General features: G+C 44.4%; 2 protein-coding genes across 3 annotated transcripts; both read left to right on the top strand.

Annotated features, from left to right (window-relative positions):
• The first annotated feature begins 370 nt into the window (after positions 1-370).
• Positions 371-8,829, top strand: GLIPR1 (GLI pathogenesis related 1). Its single transcript, NM_001396372.1, has 6 exons — positions 371-651; positions 2,530-2,775; positions 3,482-3,594; positions 4,561-4,643; positions 5,522-5,548; positions 5,635-8,829. The coding sequence occupies exons 1-6, from the start codon at positions 472-474 to the stop codon at positions 5,946-5,948; spliced, it is 963 nt and encodes a 320-aa protein (NP_001383301.1). The 5' UTR covers positions 371-471; the 3' UTR covers positions 5,949-8,829.
• Positions 8,830-10,949: 2,120 nt separating this feature from the next.
• GLIPR1L (GLI pathogenesis-related 1-like) lies at positions 10,950-18,886 on the top strand. Of its 2 annotated transcripts, XM_040695818.2 has the most exons (7): positions 10,950-11,242; positions 13,927-13,960; positions 14,081-14,172; positions 16,326-16,435; positions 17,319-17,401; positions 17,920-17,946; positions 18,029-18,886. In XM_040695818.2, exons 1-7 carry the CDS (start codon positions 11,063-11,065, stop codon positions 18,178-18,180), a joined length of 678 nt encoding a protein of 225 aa, XP_040551752.1. In that variant the 5' UTR covers positions 10,950-11,062; the 3' UTR covers positions 18,181-18,886. The 2 variants fall into 2 exon arrangements, with proteins under 2 accessions (XP_040551752.1, NP_001025914.3); NM_001030743.3 differs by having other exon boundaries at positions 10,960-11,242; positions 13,927-14,172; positions 18,029-18,562.
• Positions 18,887-19,733: the final 847 nt, after the last annotated feature.

The raw sequence follows: 19,733 nt of genomic DNA on the forward strand, positions 1-19,733 counted from the left end.
TTCTGTTTATTCCTGGAATAATTCTGCAATGGAAGAAAGGTCCTGCAAAATAATGATGTAAGAAAATCAGATGAACAGCAGATCTGTGTTTTATCATAGCTAGAATTTTTATGGCTGACAGAGATTTAGCAAACTCATTACGCAGCACCTCTGTGGTTATCACCTACAGACACGGAATGGCTTGGCAGTCAACCAGAATGAAACACACTCAAAGGAAAGACAGAGTTATATCTTTAACGTTGCCCCTTGGCAATATGCATGGCAGATGCCTGTTTCATGGACAGCCAGCAGTGTGATGTCAGATAGAGCTGCACCTTAGGAAGCAATTTCACTTCCTGTTGCTTTGACAGACACTTTCAAGTGTTTCAACACCCAAAGGACTACGGAGGAAGAGCTTAGCAGTATTGACTCCGCCGGAACAATTCTTCTTTTAAAAAACTTTTTAAAAAATACCAAAAGCATTGAAGAATTATGAAAATCACCTTTTTCTTTGCTTTGCTGTTCATGTGTGAGCTCTTTGTTTGCCACCATACATATGAGCAATATCCCTTGCCTGACATAGAAGATGCAAAGTTCATTGAAGACTGTGTGAGAGCTCACAATGACTTCCGATCCAAAGTGAATCCACCAGCCAGCAATATGCTTCGTATGGTAAGGAGACTTTTGTGATCTATTTGAAAATTAATATGGATGGTGCTGCTGATTTAGACCACCTTTGTTTCCATTTGCTCTGTGCTTCTCTTTCCCTTTCTGTCAGTGATTTCTGTACTATGTATGATCATTCTTTGTAGGAAATAGAAAGCAATTCATTTTCGTAGTACTGTTCTAGCTTAATAATTGGAAGGGGATTTCTTGTATAGAAACAGATTGTTGCTCTAATTGGCAGCCACAGCTAAGGTCTGTATTGGAATAAAATATATGTAACGTTCAGTTCTCAGCATTTCATTTACCTTTTTCAGAGACAGCAATCTTCCTTATATTAGTCCAGTTTTCTTACAAGAAATCTGTTTGGTATTAAAAAACTCCTGGAAGGCAATCTGCACCACAGTGTTTATTGGAAATCTAGCCTCTTGCCTTGTTTCTTCCAATCTAGAATACATACTGAAGAAAGAGACTTGCCTGGATATCAGAATAGACACCTCATCTTGATTTGCTGCAACCATGCTTGGAAAGCAGGGGTGCTGGTATTTGGGCTGGAAAGCAGAGCTCCCCATAAATGTAAAGGATGTCAGAACAGACTGTGTATCAGTCTTAGCTTGCTCAATGGAGTGTGTAAGGAGAAGGCAAATAGGTGGGGGAGATAACCCCAGTCAGCTCATGTCATTACTTTGAGCCCTCTGGCAGTGCTACTTAGCTGAAAAGGAAGCTAAATGCATAATCACATAAATGCTATGAGTCATTTCTATGTAAGGAAGATCACAGCAAAGAAGTAACATTCAAACTACTTGTGGTTTTAATTTCTTGGAACTTCGTTAAATCTATTTATATTTAATTGATAATGCAAAAGCACCAGAGCAAACTCTGCTGCTCGGACCAAAGATCCAGCAGTGCTGGAATAAGAGAAAGACAAATATAAAGAAATCTGTTGAATTGAAGGAGTTGCATTGTGTTTGAAAGCTCACAACGGACTTTTCTTGCATGACTTTTTTCAGCCTCTGCAAGTTTTTATCATCCCTAACAACTTGCAGCAAAGAGCTGCACGATCTACCTACAAGCTGTGTGATGATATCTCCCAGCATTTGATTTGCTTTTGTTAACTGCTGGCTTCCTTTGATAGTCTCTGGTGCCTGTATTGGAAAGAGCAAGTGCTCACTGCTTGTTTGCATAATCAACACAAGATGAAAGCTGCTGTGTAGGATGTTGCTTTATGAAAGCCTCCCATTCTTAGGATGACTATGCTCCCCTATGTTCTCTGTACCCCTTTCAGTTCCAGTGTCTCCTTCTTAAAGGGAGGTACTGTGCACAGTTTTTAACGGGACTTCTACAGTGGTGTACTTATATTTTTTTCTTTCATTCTCCGTTCCTTCTCAGGGAATTTCTAAAACTTAATTTGTCATTTATAGTACTACTCAGCATTGATTTATGAGTAGTAATAGTCAGCTCCAAACCTAGCATTATGAACACAAAGCTAAAATTATTATTTTTTCCTCACGTCCCTTCACTTACTCATTTTACCTTACTTATTTTTCCATACTTACTTTTACTTACCATTTTATTGCCTGGTGGCATAAATGTTTCTGCAAGTCTCACAGGCCAGTCTCCATGCAGACCTGGCAGCTTAAACACTGCAATCCAGCTCTAAGCATTGTAACAAGTGAGATACTACGGAACAGTGAGAGATGCTACATGTCCAGTAATATTTGAGGGAGAAAGAAGAAGAAAATTTATTGCTTTGAGAATAGAAATGACAAGACAAAGAAGCTGAATGCAAGGGAAAAACATGATTGCAATCTTCTCTTTAAAAGAGTACTGGAATCCAACTACCTCACTGCAGTTCAGGTTATACTGTATTTTCATTCCTTTCTACAGTCCTGGGACCCTGCGTTAGCTAAGTCTGCCAAAGCATGGGCAAAGAGGTGCATGTTTGAGCACAACATGTACCTAAAAATACCACAGAAGATGCACCCCACCTTTCCATCTATTGGAGAAAACATCTGGACTGGCACTGCCACCATCTTTTCTGTGCACACAGCTCTGACTGACTGGTTTGATGAAGTCAAGAGCTACGATTTCAACACCCGTCGCTGCAGTGACATGTGTGGCCACTACACCCAGGTGAGTCTTATGTGCCCAGTGGTTTATTATGTTTAAATAAATAAATAAAGTGCAGGCTTGGACTAGACTGCTTTGGAACACAAGTTATGGCAGGGTTTTTACCCCATATGCTAGTGCTGGATGAGATTGGAAATAAATTCTGATCTTCAGGACTGTCTGAGCTCTGTTTCATTAATGGTTGGAAGGGATTATCTCCCCGTCAATGTCATGTTTCCGAGGGAACCAGGCAATAAGTGCTAGACCACCTATCAGTCATTGGTCTCAGGCACACTTCAGGTTGTCAGTGTTGCGCCTGTGTTGGCCATTTTAAATTTTCACAAGATCCTTCCACTCAGTTACCAATTCCTTCATTGGTACTGTGAATTCAGGCTCTGGTTGCTTTTACAGATCCTGAGCAGGACAAGGGGGAATGGTTTTAAACTAGGACAGGGGAGGCTTAGGCTGGATATTAGGAAGAAGTTTTTCACACAGAAGGTGGTGACGCACTGGAACAGGTTGCCCAAGGAGGTTGTGGATGCCCCATCCCTGGAGGCATTCAAGGCCAGGCTGGATGTGGCTCTGGGCAGCCTGGTCTGGTGGATGGTGAGCCTGCACATAGCAGGGGGGTTGAAACTAGATGATCATTGTGGTCCTTTTCAACCCATGCCATTCTATGATTCTATGATTCTATGAACAGGTGCATCATATGTTTCACTTTTTCATTCAGGTTGTTTGGGCAACGAGTTACAAAGTTGGCTGTGCAGTTCACTTCTGCCATAGAATTCACAATCTTCAAGGATTCAACAAAGTGGCACATTTTGTTTGTGACTATGGGCCAGCGTAAGTCAATTACGGCATATGGGGTTTCATGTTTTTGTTTTTAAATATGCTTTAACTGACTCAGTATCAGATGTTACCAATGGCAGGAGCATTATAACAAATTTCAGAAGCTATGTCCACCAATCTGTGGTTCCCCTGGCCATCTAAAGCATTAGGTGCTGGGCAGTCTGAGCTGCAGAAAATCACTCTCTAAAAAAGATGAGCAGATCCTGGCAGAGGGCATGCACTGTCAGCAAGGGCTGTGGAATAAAATCCATTTTCTGGACAAAATGAGACTGACCGAAGACCTCATTGTTCTCTTCTACCTGACAGGAGGTTGCAGTGAGGGGGATGTCAGCCTCTTTTCTCAGGTAACAGTTGATAGGATGTGAAGAAATAGCTTCAAGTTGTGGCAGGGGAGATTTAGATTACATATTAGGAAGAATTCATTCGTAGGAAGGGTGGTCAAGCATTACTGACCAGGGAGGTGGTGGTGTCCCCATACCTGGACGTATTTAAGAGATGTGTGGACATGGCACTAAGGAACAAGGGTCAGTGCTGAACCTGGTAGTGTTAGTTGATGGTTGGACTTGGTGATCTTAAGGGCCTTTTCCAACCTAAATTATTCTCTGATTCTAGTATAAAAGGAAGACAGTGCTCAAGTTTATCTCATGTTTTGTGATTTCTAGACATGTATTTTATAGATTTTTTTAAAATACAGGTGAGTAATGAGGGGCTAAAAGCAGATTCCCATATACTTGGGCTGAATGCTACAGCACTGCACAAGAAACCTCCCCACGTCAGTGAGGGTGTGAGTCTCACCTAAGTAGAATTTCAAATAGTGATGATGATCCTTTTTTGGATAAGGGTAGTTTTGCCCAATAATAGCTTCCCAAGATATATTATTCTAGCAATATGATGAAAGCATGTGTTTAAATTGCTCTTCCAAAGACTGAGCTAACAAAATATTGTCCTTCTCCTCCTCAGGGGGAATTACCCAACAAAACCGTATAAAGCAGGACGACCATGCAGTGGGTGCAGTAACGACCAGTGTGTAGACAATCTCTGTGGTAAGATCAAAGTGATTCACTAAAGAGATTGCATAGAAATAGTGGTGTCATAGTTATCAGTAAAAGTACAGTAGTGGGTCAGTTTGCACTAAGTACATAGTGGGTCTGTAGCCCACCACAGGACTAAACTCTGGTTAGGATAGTATAGGAAGTTATTAATTGAAATATTTTGTAATTTAAGGTTCTTGGAGGTACAAAGCAGAGTTTCCAATTAAAAGATGTATCCGTTAGATTACTTTTTGCCTTTTATCTGATAGGAAAGTCAACAAATAGGAAAGCCAACAAACAAGCCTGATTATTTATTTTCCCTGGGAGAAATAGTATATTTAACTCTCCCATTCATTTAAAATGTCCTAACACATTTTCCAGAAAACTATAGTTCTGGACCAATAATGAGACTATACTGAAAAATACTCTTTCCTTAACTGTTAGAATTTTCTGAAATAGTGCAATGAGAGCTTGTTTTTCCACAGCAGTTTGCAGCTGTGGACCTTAATTGTCATACCCAGTCCCAAATTAGTCAGAAACAGTGTTTTAAATAGCCAGAGAGTAACAGGCGTGCAACAATGTCTTTAATATTACTTTTGTGCAGTTTTACAGGAGATGTTCTCTACTAGCCAGGCTCTAGATAGCTTCAGCTGTAAAAATAATTGAGCATTTGCTATTCATTTTCCTTCTGTGATGTTCTGGCTGACTCATTTTGAAGTCACAGGCTGACAGGCCACAGAAAGGCTATCAGCATCACAAAGACTAGGGGGAGGGAGAGGAAAAAGAGAGCTTCTGTTTGTTCAGTGCTAGATCCTACAACCAGTTTTGCTATTTTCTCCTACGGGACAAAGACTGTTGCATTGATATCTTTTTTTCTGATCTCTCCACAGTAAACGCAGAACGTGAGAAACTGATAAGTATGTATATATCGCTTTTCATTGTTTTGTTATGAGTATGGCTAAGTTGGGCAGTCTTTAACAGCCATTTCTTTATTCTTTTTTAGGTTATGCCAACTGGTATCCAGACTGGGACACTGAGCCCCAGCCACCGCAGCCCCGTCCGCCCCAGTCTCCAGCCCCTCGACCTCCAGCCCCTCGACCTCCAGCCCCTAGACCTCCAGCCCCTCGACCTCCAGCCCCTCAACCTCCAGCCCCTCGACCTCCAGCCCAAACACCCCCAGCTGGGCAGCCGCATTCTTCCTGTGACCACTACTGTGTTAGTGTCTTGATTTTAAGGCCACTATTTTTGGTACTGAGTACTGTAGGTGTTCTTTTTGCACGGCGGTGGTTTCCACACATGTTTATATATGTGCAGTGATTGTTAAGATACTGATAGTGATTCTACCATTCCATTAGAGAACTGCATGTTTGATAAAAAACAGTCAGTCATCTCTGCTATACCTTTGCAATGTTTATCCAATGCAAAATGCTTCTGCATTCAGGTCAAGATTTAAATGGCTGTGCATGGAGTTGCTGTAATTTATCACTGTGGCTTCTACATCTGTAAGAGCTTCTTAGCTCTGCTTCAGGGGTGGTTTGCTGGAAGGACCATGTAGGCAGTGCACTGCCATATATGCTAATAAGCCTTCTGGAAACCTGGAGCATCACAAATATATATCTGAATCATAGAATCAAAGAGTATCCCAAGCTGGAAGGGACCCCAATGATTATTGAGTCCAACTTCCAGCTCCATACAGGACCGCCCAAAAATCAGGGGATCAGGGGATCTGGAGTGAAAAAGGCCAACAAAAAAAGCTCTTTTTAAGGCTTTTTTGAAGCCCGTAACAGTGCTGCACTTGTGCTTAGGGGGCTGGCACCTTGTGGGTGGGCTGCTGAGTGAGCAGGGGTGGAGCTGGCACACTAGTGGCACAGTGTAAACACCCTACGAACGTGCCATCGCCTGCCCTTGACGTTGGCATCTGGTGATAAGCTTTAAATTGCCTCGGGGAGCACAGAGCACACCAGGTTAGTAACCATTGTTGCTGCCCACTGAGGACGGGGAGGTTCAGCGAGTGAGCACAGCCCATACTGCCCATATGGTGCTGTGGGTGTGGGAGGTGAGTCAAGTGGTGAGGAGTTTAAGTGTTGTCCTTCCTTGCTCAGGAGACTGGCTTTCCTGTTGGCAGTCTTTGAGACCGCTGACTTAAACATAGTCTCCACCAGACAGCGGGCTTATTCCAAGAAGACCGTGGCAACCCAGACAGAGGGCCTGATCAGAAATGTGGCTGTTCAGGTCTCCAGCTGCAGGGAGTGCCTGAGCCTGCTGCTGCCTGGGGAGGGTGGCCGGGATTCCACCTGTGTGAGGTGTGAGCAGGTGGATGAGCTCCTCAGCCTGGTGGTGGAGCTCAAGGAGGAGGTGGAGAGACTAAGGGCCATCAGGGAGTTTGAGTGGGAGGTTGAGTGATGGAGTGACTCGCTGGTGTGCCAGAGGGAAGGGTGCCAGGGAAATACCCCCAGAAAAGTGGTGGACTCCCTGCCCCCCATCAGTCAGATAGACCTGACTGATGAGGAGGGTTGGAAGAGAGTCCCGACTTGGTGTCACAGGAGCCCCCCCTGCCTGCCTACCCCACGTCCCCAGTTCCCACTAAGCAACAGGTTTGAGACACTGGAAATTGAAGGGGAGGTGAGTGGGGAGGCGATGGAGGATCTGCCTAGGAGGGAGCCTACGGTGAGGTGATCACCCTCATGCCTTGAGACTGCCTCTGTCAGGAGAGAAAGGAAGGTGATTGTGGTGGGCAACTCCCTTCTCAAAGGAACTGAAGGCCCCATATGCAGACCAGACTCGGGCCATCGGGAAGTGTGCTGCCTTCCTGGGGCCTGGGTCAGGGACATAACTAGAAAACTCCCAAAGCTGGTTAGGTCCACTGATTACTTTCCATTACTCATTGTTCAGTTGGGCAGTGATAAAACTGCTCAGAGAAGCCTGTGAGCTATGAGAAGAGATTTCAGGGGTTTAGGGCATTTAGTTCAAGGAGCAGGAGCACAGGTGATCTTTTGTTTTATACCTTCAGGGGCAGTGAAGGACACGGAGCGGGCTTGGAAAGAACAAGTAATGAATAATTGGCCCAGAGGCTAGTGTTGAGGCAGAAACTTTGGGTTCTTTGGTCATGGGGCAGTTTACTCGGCCCCTGGCCTGTTGTCTGTGAATGGAACCCACCTATCTCAAAGGGGGAAACAAATCCTAGCGCAGGAGCTAGCAGGGCTTATCAAAAGAGCTTTAAACTAGCTACGGTGGGGTAAGGGGACAAAACAGGGCTCACCAGAGAGCCTTTGGGAACAGTGTTTGAGCTGGGGGTGAGGAAGATGACTCAGATAAGACAGATAAGCTGGATCGCTGGGCTGAGGTGCATGGGATCAGGTTCAACAAGGCCAAGTGCCGAGTCCTGAACTTTGTCCACAATAACCCCACACAGCGCCCAGGTGGCCAAGTGGGCCAGTGCCATCCTGGCCTGCATTAGAAATAGAGTGGCCAGCAGGAGCACGGAGGTGAGTCTGCACCTCGAGTACTGTGTTCAGTTTTGGGTCCCCCACTACAAAAAAGACATTGAGGCCCTGGAATGTGTCCAGAGAAGGGCGATGAAACTGGTGAGGGGTCTGGAGCTCAAATCTTGTGGGGAGTGGCTGAGGGAGCTGGGATTGTTTAGTCTGGAGAAGAGGAGGCTCAGAGGAGACCTCATTGCACTCTACAACTTCCTGAAGGGACGTTGTGATGAGGAGGGGTTTGGCCTCTTCTCCCAGGCAGCAAACAGGACCCGAGGAAATGGCCACAAGTTGTAACAGAGGAGGTTTAGATTAGACATAGGGAAAAACTTTTTCTCTCAGAGAGTGGTCAGGCACTGGAAAGCCTGCCCAGGGAGGTGGTGGAGTCTCCGTCCCTGGCAGTGTTCAAGAGGTGTCTGGATGAGGAGCTATGAGATATGGTTTAGTGGCTTGTGGTAGCAAGGGTAATGGGAGAACAGTTGGACTAGATGATCTTGTAGGTCCTTTCCAACCTTGTGATTCTATGATCAAACCCTATGTCTGAGAGCATCGTCCAAGTGCTCCTTCAACTCTTAAGTTGAACTTAACTCTGGATCCAAAAGAAGCAATAACTCATTTTCACTAAATTTTGATTATCCCAAACATCATTTTCTCTTGATAGTGGAGATTTAACTACATATTACTTTGAAAGAAGAGAAAGAATAAAGCTTGTCCTTTACTTAAGCCTATATGTGTTAGCCTCCATTTAAGTTACTCTATTGTCAGTTGTACTATTCCATTCTTCTCTCAGAGCTAATCTTTATACTCTGTAGCTCAAAAAACACAGGGGAAGATTGATAGAGCAAGGTTTAAAATTGTGTACCTGAGGAAGAAACCTAACATTAGGACGTATGAAGGTGGCAAAACCTGACATGCAGAGTAGGTAGCATCTACCCTGAGCTGGCAGAGAGAGGAAGTGGGGAGTGGGGAGGGGGGAGGAAAGACAGGTGTGGGAGAATGAGGTGGGCTCAGAGCAGGTTCTGGCTCAGAAATGAAGATCTCAGCCTCATTCAAAAAGCCTGAATCACTGATGGCTGCAGTTTGTTTTTAGAGACTTTTGATCTCAATCACCTATTGTTCCTACATACCTCTCTTAGTAAAGGAAACCAAACCCTGTCTGAAAGCCATGCTTCAAGTTAAGAGATACTGGCTGAAATTAGCATACATAACTGCTATTAATGTGTCTCCTCCTTTATCTTAGACCTAATGTTTCGTGAACACAGTATCTCAAATTCTGAGCTATGATGTAGTTCACAAAGAATGTGGCATCCCACAAAGGAAATGAGCCCCAAGTGTTCAGGCTTTTGTCAGAATGTCACCATACAAGAAAATACATATTTAACTTCACCGTTGTCAGTTCTTATCTGCTGCCATCTTTCATACTAAAAGATAAGTAAAGATTTAAATTAAAGGCTTTAAAGATTTAGAGAATATATACGTATGCATTTATTATTGTTTGCATTTAACAGACAGGATAGCTGACCTGAATTGTCCAAAGGATATATCACACTGTGTAACACTGTGCTCAGTAATGAAATCCAGAGTAGAGGAAGAAGAGGCAGAGGTTTCTTCTAGGGTGGCCACTGCTTGCAGGCTGGGCATCTATCTGTCTATGAGGGTGACTGCCTTCACAGCACTTGTTATTTTGTTTGTTTGTTTTTCTCCTTCATCTCCACTTCTGTTGAGCTGTCTTTATCCTGATTCATGAGTTTTCTCATTTTTTTCCTCCTGCTTCTCCATTCTGCTGGGAATGGGGCTGAGCGAGCGGCTGTGTGGGTGCTTGACTACTGACAGGGGCCAACCCTCCCTGTTATTCTTCCCTAAGAAGTGGTCTGCAGTGGAGTTGAGAGCATGGTGTTTCCTGCACATGATTCCCTCAGAGGGCCTTCTTGCTCGTAAACAGTCTCCCCCAAAAAAGCTGAGGTGTGCAACCCATGGCACAAAATGTGCCATACACAGCATAACCTGCTATGACCAAGCCCAACATTTATGGCATCGCATGCACAGAAGTGGTAACTGTGACTTACACCTAAGTATTCCAAAGTTGATAATTCCTAAAGTGAAACATGGAGTGGGAAGAAATCCAACTTCATTCCCATGAGGATGTCCAAGTTGGGTCACAGAAAGGATCCTGAGCTTGGTGGAGAGATTATAGTTACAGGCCATGTGAGGAAAAGGTGATGATGGTGGTTGGTTTGGGCAGGGAGTGTTAGGAACATGAGGCAGTGTGACTGGGACAGCAGATGCTGAATGAAAAGCCCAGTGTGGGTGCTGGGCACCCAGCATGAGGCAGCACCAACCTCTGTGGCATGCAGCTCCGCTTTGGGAGGAAAATTTGTGAGCAACAAATACCACAAGTGAGTGATCACAGAAGAAACCCATCAGTATGCACAGTACATTTAAGTCACACTCCTCAGCCAGTAACTGCAAGTACAGCCAAAGTGACTGCTCATGCTATAGTAAAAGATTTAGTTCAGATCAGTTATGTCTCATTGCTTTTTGCCTCAGACTAGCAGCCTTAACAACAGTGTTATTTTTATGAAAAGCAGAAAAATTATCCAAAACTTTCTTGTAACCCATTGTGATTGCTAAGGGTGGAAGGTTACAAAAACAAAGAAGCCCTAGGGCTAGGAGACAAGAAGCTTGCCCACTGCAGTGAAACAAAAGAGAGAGAAAAAGATTCTGTGGTTTTGATGTGAATTTGTAGCTTAATTTCCTTATTCTCATAGCAACGCTCTTGAAAAATGACTCATTTCCTGTGACATGTGCTGCAGTCAATTACCATGGCTAGGACAAGTCCAGCCCACAAACCTTCCAAGCAACACAAGCCCACAAACTGCAAGGAGAGCTAAAGCCACCTTACACAGCTGAAGTGTTCTGTTCTTCAAGCTGGAAAACCAGAGGCTAAGTAACATGATAAGCAGACTTTTCACTTGTGTGCTGGCTTTATTGCATTTCTGCCTTTCTTCTGGCTTATATCAACCGGAGACGTTGCCTGATATTGGAGATGCAGAGTTTATTGAGGAATGTGTGAGAACGCACAACAGATTCCGGTCTGGAGTGAACCCCCCAGCCAGCAACATGCTGTACATGGTAAGGGGATCTTCACAGCTTACGTGCAAGTGTGGTGTTTGCAGTTGTTAAAGATGATTTTTCTAATCAAATGTGAAAAAATGAAAAAGAAACCAACTCCTGGGGTCATAGCTGCAGTTCCTCTTTAAAGCAGAAGATAAAGCTCTGATTGTTGGATTGTGTATGTGTGTAGCTTTGCCTGACTTAGTTTTTTCATCCAAAACTCAAAATTTCAGCCCTAAGCCTAGCACTGTGAAAAGTGCTGTGAAAAGGCTCCTCATTACAAGGCATCGTAGCAACCTGGGGTGTGATTTATGTGCAGATCTCAGCACAACCTTTCATACTTGAGTCAGCAAGTGCAGAAAACATTGCCAAATGGCTTTAGAGAGCTTTCTTTTAGCTTTCTTTGCAAGGCTCTCTCAGCAACCTGAGCCAACAGAGAGCTATTAGCTGCAGCTCCTAGGCAAAGGAAGCCAAAACAAGTGCACCAAGTGCAGCAGCAACAGCTGCACTGGTCCTGCACTGTGGTGCCCATCTGTGGCTGCAGCCATCATGCAAAAGGCAGTCTGTTGTGATTCAAAAGTACCCCAGCCCTGGGAAGTAGCTTTAGTGTGGCATTAGGATCCCAAACCTCCATTGCATATTGCTCCAGACTCTTTCTAAAACTTTTTCTAAACAGCTTCACTAGCTCTACGCTAACAGAATCTTGCTGTGAGCAGTATCCATCTTCTTAAAATTTCAGTGATTTTGTGCCTGATTTTTCTTTTTGAGAAGTTGAAGATCTGGAACCAGGAAATAAAAAAAAAAAAAAAAAAAGCAAACAAAGAGAGGTCACCACAAGGAAGAGAAGAACTAAGATAATGGCAGCTTTCTTTTAAAGTGCTACAAAGGTACTAGTCTTGGGTGTGACCTCTCCCAGGAAGAATTTGTTGTGGAGAAAGCAGTAAAATACATTATAAAATCAGTGAGGAAAAGTAGAAGTATTGGAACTGAAAAGAGCATATATGTTCATTGTTATAATTGACCTTAGCACTACAAAAATGAGGAAAACAAGAAAACTTCTTTATTTGTCAGAACACTTCTGTTTCCTGCTGATAACTGTCCGTCTAGATGCATAAAAATGAAGGATATGAACTCAAGGCATTACCATCTTTTGGAAAAAAAAATACTTTTTAAAAGAAAATACAAGACAGAAGCTCCTTTAAGCACAAGTGACAAAGTCTAACCAGCTACATTTGTAATACAGCTGTTATTATCAATACTGGTGCAGGATGAAGAAGAAAAGAGGGGTGCGAACTCTCAAGGAGAGTCTGAAAAATGAGACTGCGGAGGAGTAACCTATCAACCACTGGCACAAAGCTTTTGTCATGGTCTTTTGTTTACAACCTCACAGCATTGCCAAAATGCAATCTGCAGCCTCTGTCTTGGCTTGCAGCAATGCTAGGACTAGGAGATGCCTGAACAAAGCCAGATTTTGTTCATCATCCTTCAAAGTTATCATCTAAGGAAACATCAGATCGTCAGTTGCATTAAGACCCCCTGCCCCCAAGTTTACCCTTACTATTCCATGTGCTGAGTTCTTAGGCATATTATTTATGGTTTAGTTTTGTAGGACAACACTTCACCCAAATGCTTGGCATAGGGAGAATTAGAAGACACTGGTTACAAAATATTTTCAATTCTTTGTAGATCTATTTTGATATCACCTTGCCATTTTTCCTTCCTTACTTGTTCATAACACAAAATAAAAAAAAAAAAGTTTTTGACATCTTCAGTACAAAAAATCTGTGTTAGGTAAAACACAGGCATGAAATTCAGCAGCCTCCAAAGCTTTTTCCTCAATCATGAGTAACGATCAGATCAAAACAGTTTCTCTGGTGATCCCATTGTTTGCAGAGGCAACCAAGAGATTTTAATCTGTACGCAGAAGGATGAATATGGAAGTCTTATTGTTTTACAAAAGCCCAATCCAAAATTTCCCAGCAGTAGTGAACAGCTTAATTTTCATGACACAGTGCTTAAGCAGAGCTCCAGGAGCCACATTTTCCAGCAGGTACAACACTGCTTGCTCAATCAGATTGTGTACACAAGAAAACCCAGCGGAATCTGACAATACCTCCAGTGCAAACAAAAGACATTCATATAACTCAACGGCTTAAATAACAGCCCTCTGTTGGACTGAATCACAAGTGAGTGAGTGATCCCAGAAATAGGAATTCAGTGCTGACATTTGAAGCCACAAAATTCCATGGTTTCAAAAATCCCAGCATGTTTGTGACTTGACCGGCAAGCAGCAGCCCTAATCCGTGAGGCTGCATGAGACTTCAGTCAGACTGGGACAGAAAGCACAACCCTTTGCTTCCAGGCTTTCTATAATTTTTTTTTTAAGTTAATTTAACATTCTTCCATAGGTGGCACAGCCTGGAAATGTGTATTGTGCTTCATACACTTTGACGCACAGGTCTTGGCATCCAACAAGCATGTCAGACACAGTTGTCCACCACCCCAAAATCTTCCCCATGTTTAATGAGTGACTAAATTCCCATTAGAACCTACAAGTCAGTCTACCATACAGTACTCCAAGTCTCAGCAGAAGCAAAAAACAAATGAACCTGCAGCATATACACCCAACTTCTCCAAAATCTGTTCGGCACTACTACATTGCTAAGATAACCAAGTTGTTTTCACTTGTCTTTATTTTGCAGAGTTGGGATCCAGACTTGGCGAAGACTGCAAGAGGTTGGGCAAAGAGATGCGAATTCAAACATAACATATACCTCCAAGAGCCAGGGCAGGCTCACCCCAGATTTACCCCTGTTGGAGAAAATATCTGGACTGGCTCGCTTTCTATTTTTTCAGTGCAAGATGCCATCACTTCTTGGTACAAGGAGGTCAGAGACTACACATATACCACCAATAGCTGTAGCAGAATATGTGGCCATTACACACAGGTAAGGCATCGCACTTCTCCAACTCTATCAAGTTTAGTTGTATCCAGCACTGCTGAGGCCGCACATCGAGTACGGTGTTTTGGGCCTCGCACTAGAAGAAATATATCAAGACCCTGGAACGTGGTGTCCAGAGAAGGGCCACGAAGTTGGTGAGGGATCTGGAGCACAGGTCTTATGGGGAATGGCTGAGGGAGCTGGGATTATTTAGTCTGGAGAAGAGGAGGCTCGGGGGAGACATTATTGCTCTCTACAGCTGCCTGAAAGGACGTTGTGGTGAGGTGTGGTTGGCCTCTTCTGCCAGGTAACAGTGACAGGACAAGAGGTCATGGTCTTAAGCTGCATCAAGGGAAGCTCACCTTGGACATTAGGAAGAATTTCTTCCCATAAAGAGTGGTGGGGTATTGGAATAGGCTACCCAAGGAAGTGGTAGGGTTATCACCATCCCTGGAAGTTTTCAAGAAACATGGAGATGCAGCACTTAGAGACATGGTTTAGTGTACACTGTGGTGATGAGTGGATGGTTGGACTAGATGACCTTAGAGGTCCTTTCCAACCTTAATGGGTCTATGATTCTATGGTTTTATGGACTAGATGTGCAATTCTGACGCAGAAATTCTAGATTTCTGTGGGAAGAGTCAGTGAACTGAATTCAAAGTGGCATAGTAATTTTTTTTGTGCCTGTGTGCATGAGATGTTCTCATGTCCCATTTTAGGGAAGAAGAGTGTCACTGCATTTTATTTATTTTTTTTAATACCCAAGCTGTATTCTGTTTCCAGGAAGAAAACAGGACAGACATCAAATGACCAAGTCAAGCTCAGCAGTGGCCAGAAATCAGGCAGTAGCAGTAGCTGTGGGCTGTAGTTCATGGTGGGACAAAGTCCCCACTCTGTCAGGTAGCTTCCACATGGCACCATGAAATATACAAGGGCTGGTTCTGTGATTCTGTGTGTGATTTGGCTCCTGCTGTTTCCCCCTCACCATCTTCACGGATGCGGTTGTCTACCACTGGTGTCATGGGCAGCCTCTGCTTATTGCTGTGCTGAGAACACCGTCAGGACCCTGAGGAATGTGTCCTGCTCATGGACCTGGCAAACAACAAGGGGCAGGCTTCCCTTTGGAAGGGGAAATAGGAATGTGGTGCTGAGTTGAATTGGATAACTTGCACTACACAGAGGATCATAAGATCTGATGCCCTTGTCTCTGTTATGTCAGTCATGCTCATGATCATAGAAGATAAGACTGCAACCTGGATGTGCTACTTCTCCCTCCTGTTCCTGTAGCCCCCTGCCTTTTGGTCATTTGCCTGTGCAGCAAGCTCTTGTAGAAGCTCCAAGAGAGCAAACAGCCTTGTCCTCACAGATTTCATATCCTCCGGTAGGAAAAGCACAACAATCATGGATTACCATGAAGGAAAGGAGACAAATTTCACCTTCTCCTTTGCAAGAAAGGAGAACTATCTGTGCCAATCAACTTTTCTTTCTTTTAGCCATTTTAACCATAAAAGCATAGAATGGTTTGAGTTGGAAGGGACCCTTAAGATCATCTACTTCCAACGCCCTGCTATAGGCAGGGACACCTCCCTCTAGACCAGGTTGCTCACAGCCCCACCCAGCCTGGCCTTGAATGCTTCCAGGGAGGGGGCATTCACAACCTCTTTGGGCAACCTATTCCAGTGTCTCACCACCCTCACAATAAAGAATTTCTTCCTGATATCTAGTCTAAGTCTACCGTCTTCCAGTTTAAAACCATTTTCCCAAGTCCTGTCACTACATGCCCTTCTAAAAAGTCTCTCCCCAGCTTTCCAGTACCTCCTTTAGGTACTGGAAGGCCTATAACGTCTTCCCGGAGTCTTCTCTTCTCCAGGCTGAAGAGCCCCAGCTCTCTCAGCCTGTCTTTGTAGGGGAGGTGCTCCAACCCTCTCGTCATCAAATAAATTAATAAACACCTAGTGAATTAGTTAAAACAACCAGATGTTCTTCAGAACAATCTATTGTTTAGATATCCATCACTATTGCTTGCCACTGCAAATCATGACCAAGGAGCACTCCAAAGCCTATCTGTTGTGTAATATAGAGGAGGGCAAGGCTTTTCTCTAAAACTGTAGCTGTTAAACCAAATGTTCAGCCACCCATGTTTGTGTCTGTCTTTCCAGGTCGTTTGGGCTCAAAGCTACAAGGTTGGATGTGCTGTCCACTTCTGTCCCACAGTGTCATACTTCTCAGGAACCAATGCAGCACATTTCATCTGCAACTATGGGCCAGCGTAAGGTTTCCATGACAAATATTTTAGCGGATTTGGATCCTGTCCCTTCTTCCCTCTCACAATGTGCAACTTGATAGGATCAGACCATTTTTTCTTGTGTTTATGGGTGAAGTGGTCCTCAAAGCAGAGAAAGATACATACATCTATCCAAGCAACCCTAGTTTGTGTAAACAGGAGATACATATTTTAGCCAGAAAGCAGTGGTGCTGGTAGAAAGGATAAAATATTAGACACTGAAATAAGCATACCTAAGTGATCATTTGGAAACTATTCCCTTGTTCCTCAGTGCCAAGGTGGCCCCCGATGGTTGCCAAGGCACAGACCCAAGGTATGAAAATATTTACACATTTGTCTGCAGAATCAAGTCTCTTGGTCAATGGATGGAGTAAATACGGAAGCGTGCAGTGCTTGTGGCTGCAGGTTGAGCTTTAGTATGAGAGTTTGAAGATGTGATGCTAGGGCTGCTCAAGGCAAAATTTTATTGAGAGGTCCTTCGTATGCACTGTAAGTAGCATATTTGCTGCCTGAGGTACAGAGAGACACAGAGGCTCTGAAGGTGCCTGCTGAACCTTGGTCCCAGCTTATGAGGGCAGGATGCTTTCTTGGTCCTGGTTGATGCCTTAAGCTGCTCAGCCCTTGAGGTCACAGGGAGCATGGAGTACAAAGCCCTTACTGTGGGTGTTTACTGCCTACCAAAATCTTCAGGAAGCAGCCTGGGCAGCTCCTGGGCTAGGTGGGAGCAGAGCAGTCAGGCAGGACTGACCAGGACACAGTTCACTGTCAATACAAGTGGAGAAAATCTCAAGTTCAGAAGCAAGTTAGCAGAAGGGCTTGCCATCCCCTCATAAGGACAGCTTCAAAACAATGTTACTTTCCTTCACAGTGGGAATTACAGATGGCACCCATATGGGACAGGAGCAGCATGCAGCAAATGCAACGGCGAGCGGTGCACTGATAATCTGTGTCGTAAGTAGACAACCCACCCTCCTCCAGAAGCACATGTAGAAAGAGAGAGAGCACACAAGAGGACACTAGCAGGAAGCACAGCATCTCCTATTCCCAAGTACTGTCTGAAAAAATGCAGTGAGGAGCCAAGAGAGCAGTGATGCCCAAGGATAGTAAAGGTTTTAAAATACCAGTATCAAGGAATGAGAGGGGATCCCTGACTGATGGGGTTGTTTGATGTCGGCTAGACAAGTGGATCTTGAACATGAGAGCTGGGCAAAAAAAAAAGTGATGGAGTGAAGTGTTCCTGAGGGATAAGCCCTCTCCATGCCAGCCCCTGCAGAGACACTCAGCAAGATGCAATCGAGCTCTCTGCGGCAAAGCCCCCAGAATCACTTTCTGGAAGTCTACAGGTCCCTGGAAAGAAACACAGCTGTATTTCTTGTCAGCCCATTGCGAGCTAATTCTCTTTTTTCAAAACTCACATTATTTGCAAAGTCTAATCCTTCTGCTTACATTCACTTCTTTTGTCTCTCCAGGAAATACCAAGCGTGACAAAGTCATCAGTAAGTACCACAGATATTATTGCTTCGGTTTGTTGCCCCTGGTGCACTTATGCTTGAAATAATTGATCTGTTTTGCCTCCAGGTGATTCCAGGTGGCACCCAGCCTGGGACAGACCTGCCTGCGATGAATACTGCATCTCCGTGGTTGTTTTAAGGCTGTTACTACTTATTCTGACAATCGTAGCCACTTGGATCCTACCCAAATACTGGTCCATAGCACCTGCCACCAAGTAATTCACAGGAGGCTGGGGCAGCACTGAGCTTGGTTCATCCACTCCCTGTGCTTAAGCTACTGGCAGCACTGAGATGGATGGAGATGTTGTTTGCATCCACAGATCATTCTGAAATACAGAAACACCATCTCCATTTCATGGAGGAGCTGGGAGAGCTGATAAGGAGCCTTCTCATTGTTCAGAATCAATAGCTGGTTTTAAATTACCTGCTTATTTTTCTAAAGTGGAGCACTGTGGCAGAGATGGGTACGCCATGGAACAGCTCGCCACACTTCCCAGGTAGGGAGTGGGGCGTCTGCAGCCCAGCAGAGCACACTCCTCTATGCCTATTGCACTCTCTCCACACATACTGCTCCAGTGAGATGCAGCAGCATGGTTTTGGGTAGCCTGGAGAGATATATATGTATATTTTTTGGTCATTTGTAGCTTTTTTTTTTTTCCTCATAATTTTTGGGCACAGGTGAGTTCCAGCATGTGCATCCCACAGCAGGCAGTGTGTTTCCCCATATCGCACTGCACAGGGACCACTGGCATTTCTCTTTGCTTAGAATCTGTTTTCAAACACACATCATCTCTGCCAAGACACAGAGCTTCACCCGTGTTTAAATGTGACTCTACACCACTTAAACGCCCTTGTTTTTCTCTTTCTGAGCATGAGGTTTTTTTACTTCTGCTTCAAACAATAAACCACTATTTCCTGCCTCCTATGCACGGTTATCATGTATCTGCAACCTGATCTGAAGGTCCACTGGTGCACAAACCCAGAACAAATACATTCAGCTCCAGCCTGCACAATGCTGAGAAACATGATGCTGGGAAACACAGCTCTGAATAAAATCATGCTGTGCCCAAAGTTATGCCCTGGGCTCAGTGGCTGCCGAGCTCTGGTCTCCATGAGGCGGTGCCTCTATGCAGGTGCTTCTATACAGGAAGCCGGGGTGTCCCCCAGCTGCTTCCTTCCTGTGGTGCTGTCTTTGCTCACTTCTGTCAGCGTTGCTGCAGAACTCCTGCTCTGATGCCACTGCTGGAGTCAATCTCACGTGGAAGTCCTGCAACTGCAACCCAAAGTTTCTGACGTTATTCTTCCATGCAGTTAGCTGCTAGCACATGAATCATCTCAGCATCACAGCATGTCCTGAATAAATCACTTTTCAAATGTAAATGTGGTTGGGGACAGAATTCCTAATTCTCTTCCTTGTCCTTCACTTATCTTTACACTTTCTTTGTGCCAAAGCCTCTTTTCTGCCATTCCATCACCAGTGTCACAGCACCCATGCTGGCCTACCTAGAAAGAGACAATTCTGTTTAGAAAAAAAGAAAAAAAATCCTCACAGCAAATTCAAGGCCACGGGTCTACCTGTTGAAAAGGCCAGCCACTTTCATTCCTACTTGCCTTTTTGCCACACTCTTTGGAGCACCACTCAAGCCTCACAGTTCCTGTACTGCAAAGTCCCACCTGGAAATCCCATAAGGACGATAACCAGCACGTGTTGGCAGCAGGACGTACTTTGTCTGCAGTGTCCTCTTGCAGAGAAGGGCTCTTATGCCAGCATC

Source organism: Gallus gallus, chromosome 1 (assembly GCF_016699485.2).
Source record: "Gallus gallus isolate bGalGal1 chromosome 1, bGalGal1.mat.broiler.GRCg7b, whole genome shotgun sequence".
Lineage (NCBI taxonomy): Eukaryota > Metazoa > Chordata > Aves > Galliformes > Phasianidae > Gallus > Gallus gallus.

What these genes read in the sequence shown, in the direction of transcription:
- GLIPR1L (NM_001030743.3), top strand. Translation starts at nt 11,063, where the DNA reads ATGATAAGCAGACTTTTCACTTGTGTGCTGGCTTTATTGCATTTCTGC. An exon ending in CCAGCAACATGCTGTACATG is followed by an intron (nt 11,243 to 13,926) that starts GTAAGGGGATCT and finishes TTTATTTTGCAG; the next exon opens with AGTTGGGATCCAGACTTGGC. An exon ending in TATGTGGCCATTACACACAG is followed by an intron (nt 14,173 to 16,325) that starts GTAAGGCATCGC and finishes CTGTCTTTCCAG; the next exon opens with GTCGTTTGGGCTCAAAGCTA.
- GLIPR1 (NM_001396372.1), top strand. Translation starts at nt 472, where the DNA reads ATGAAAATCACCTTTTTCTTTGCTTTGCTGTTCATGTGTGAGCTCTTT. An exon ending in GTTTGTGACTATGGGCCAGC is followed by an intron (nt 3,595 to 4,560) that starts GTAAGTCAATTA and finishes TCTCCTCCTCAG; the next exon opens with GGGGAATTACCCAACAAAAC. An exon ending in GTGTGTAGACAATCTCTGTG is followed by an intron (nt 4,644 to 5,521) that starts GTAAGATCAAAG and finishes ATCTCTCCACAG; the next exon opens with TAAACGCAGAACGTGAGAAA.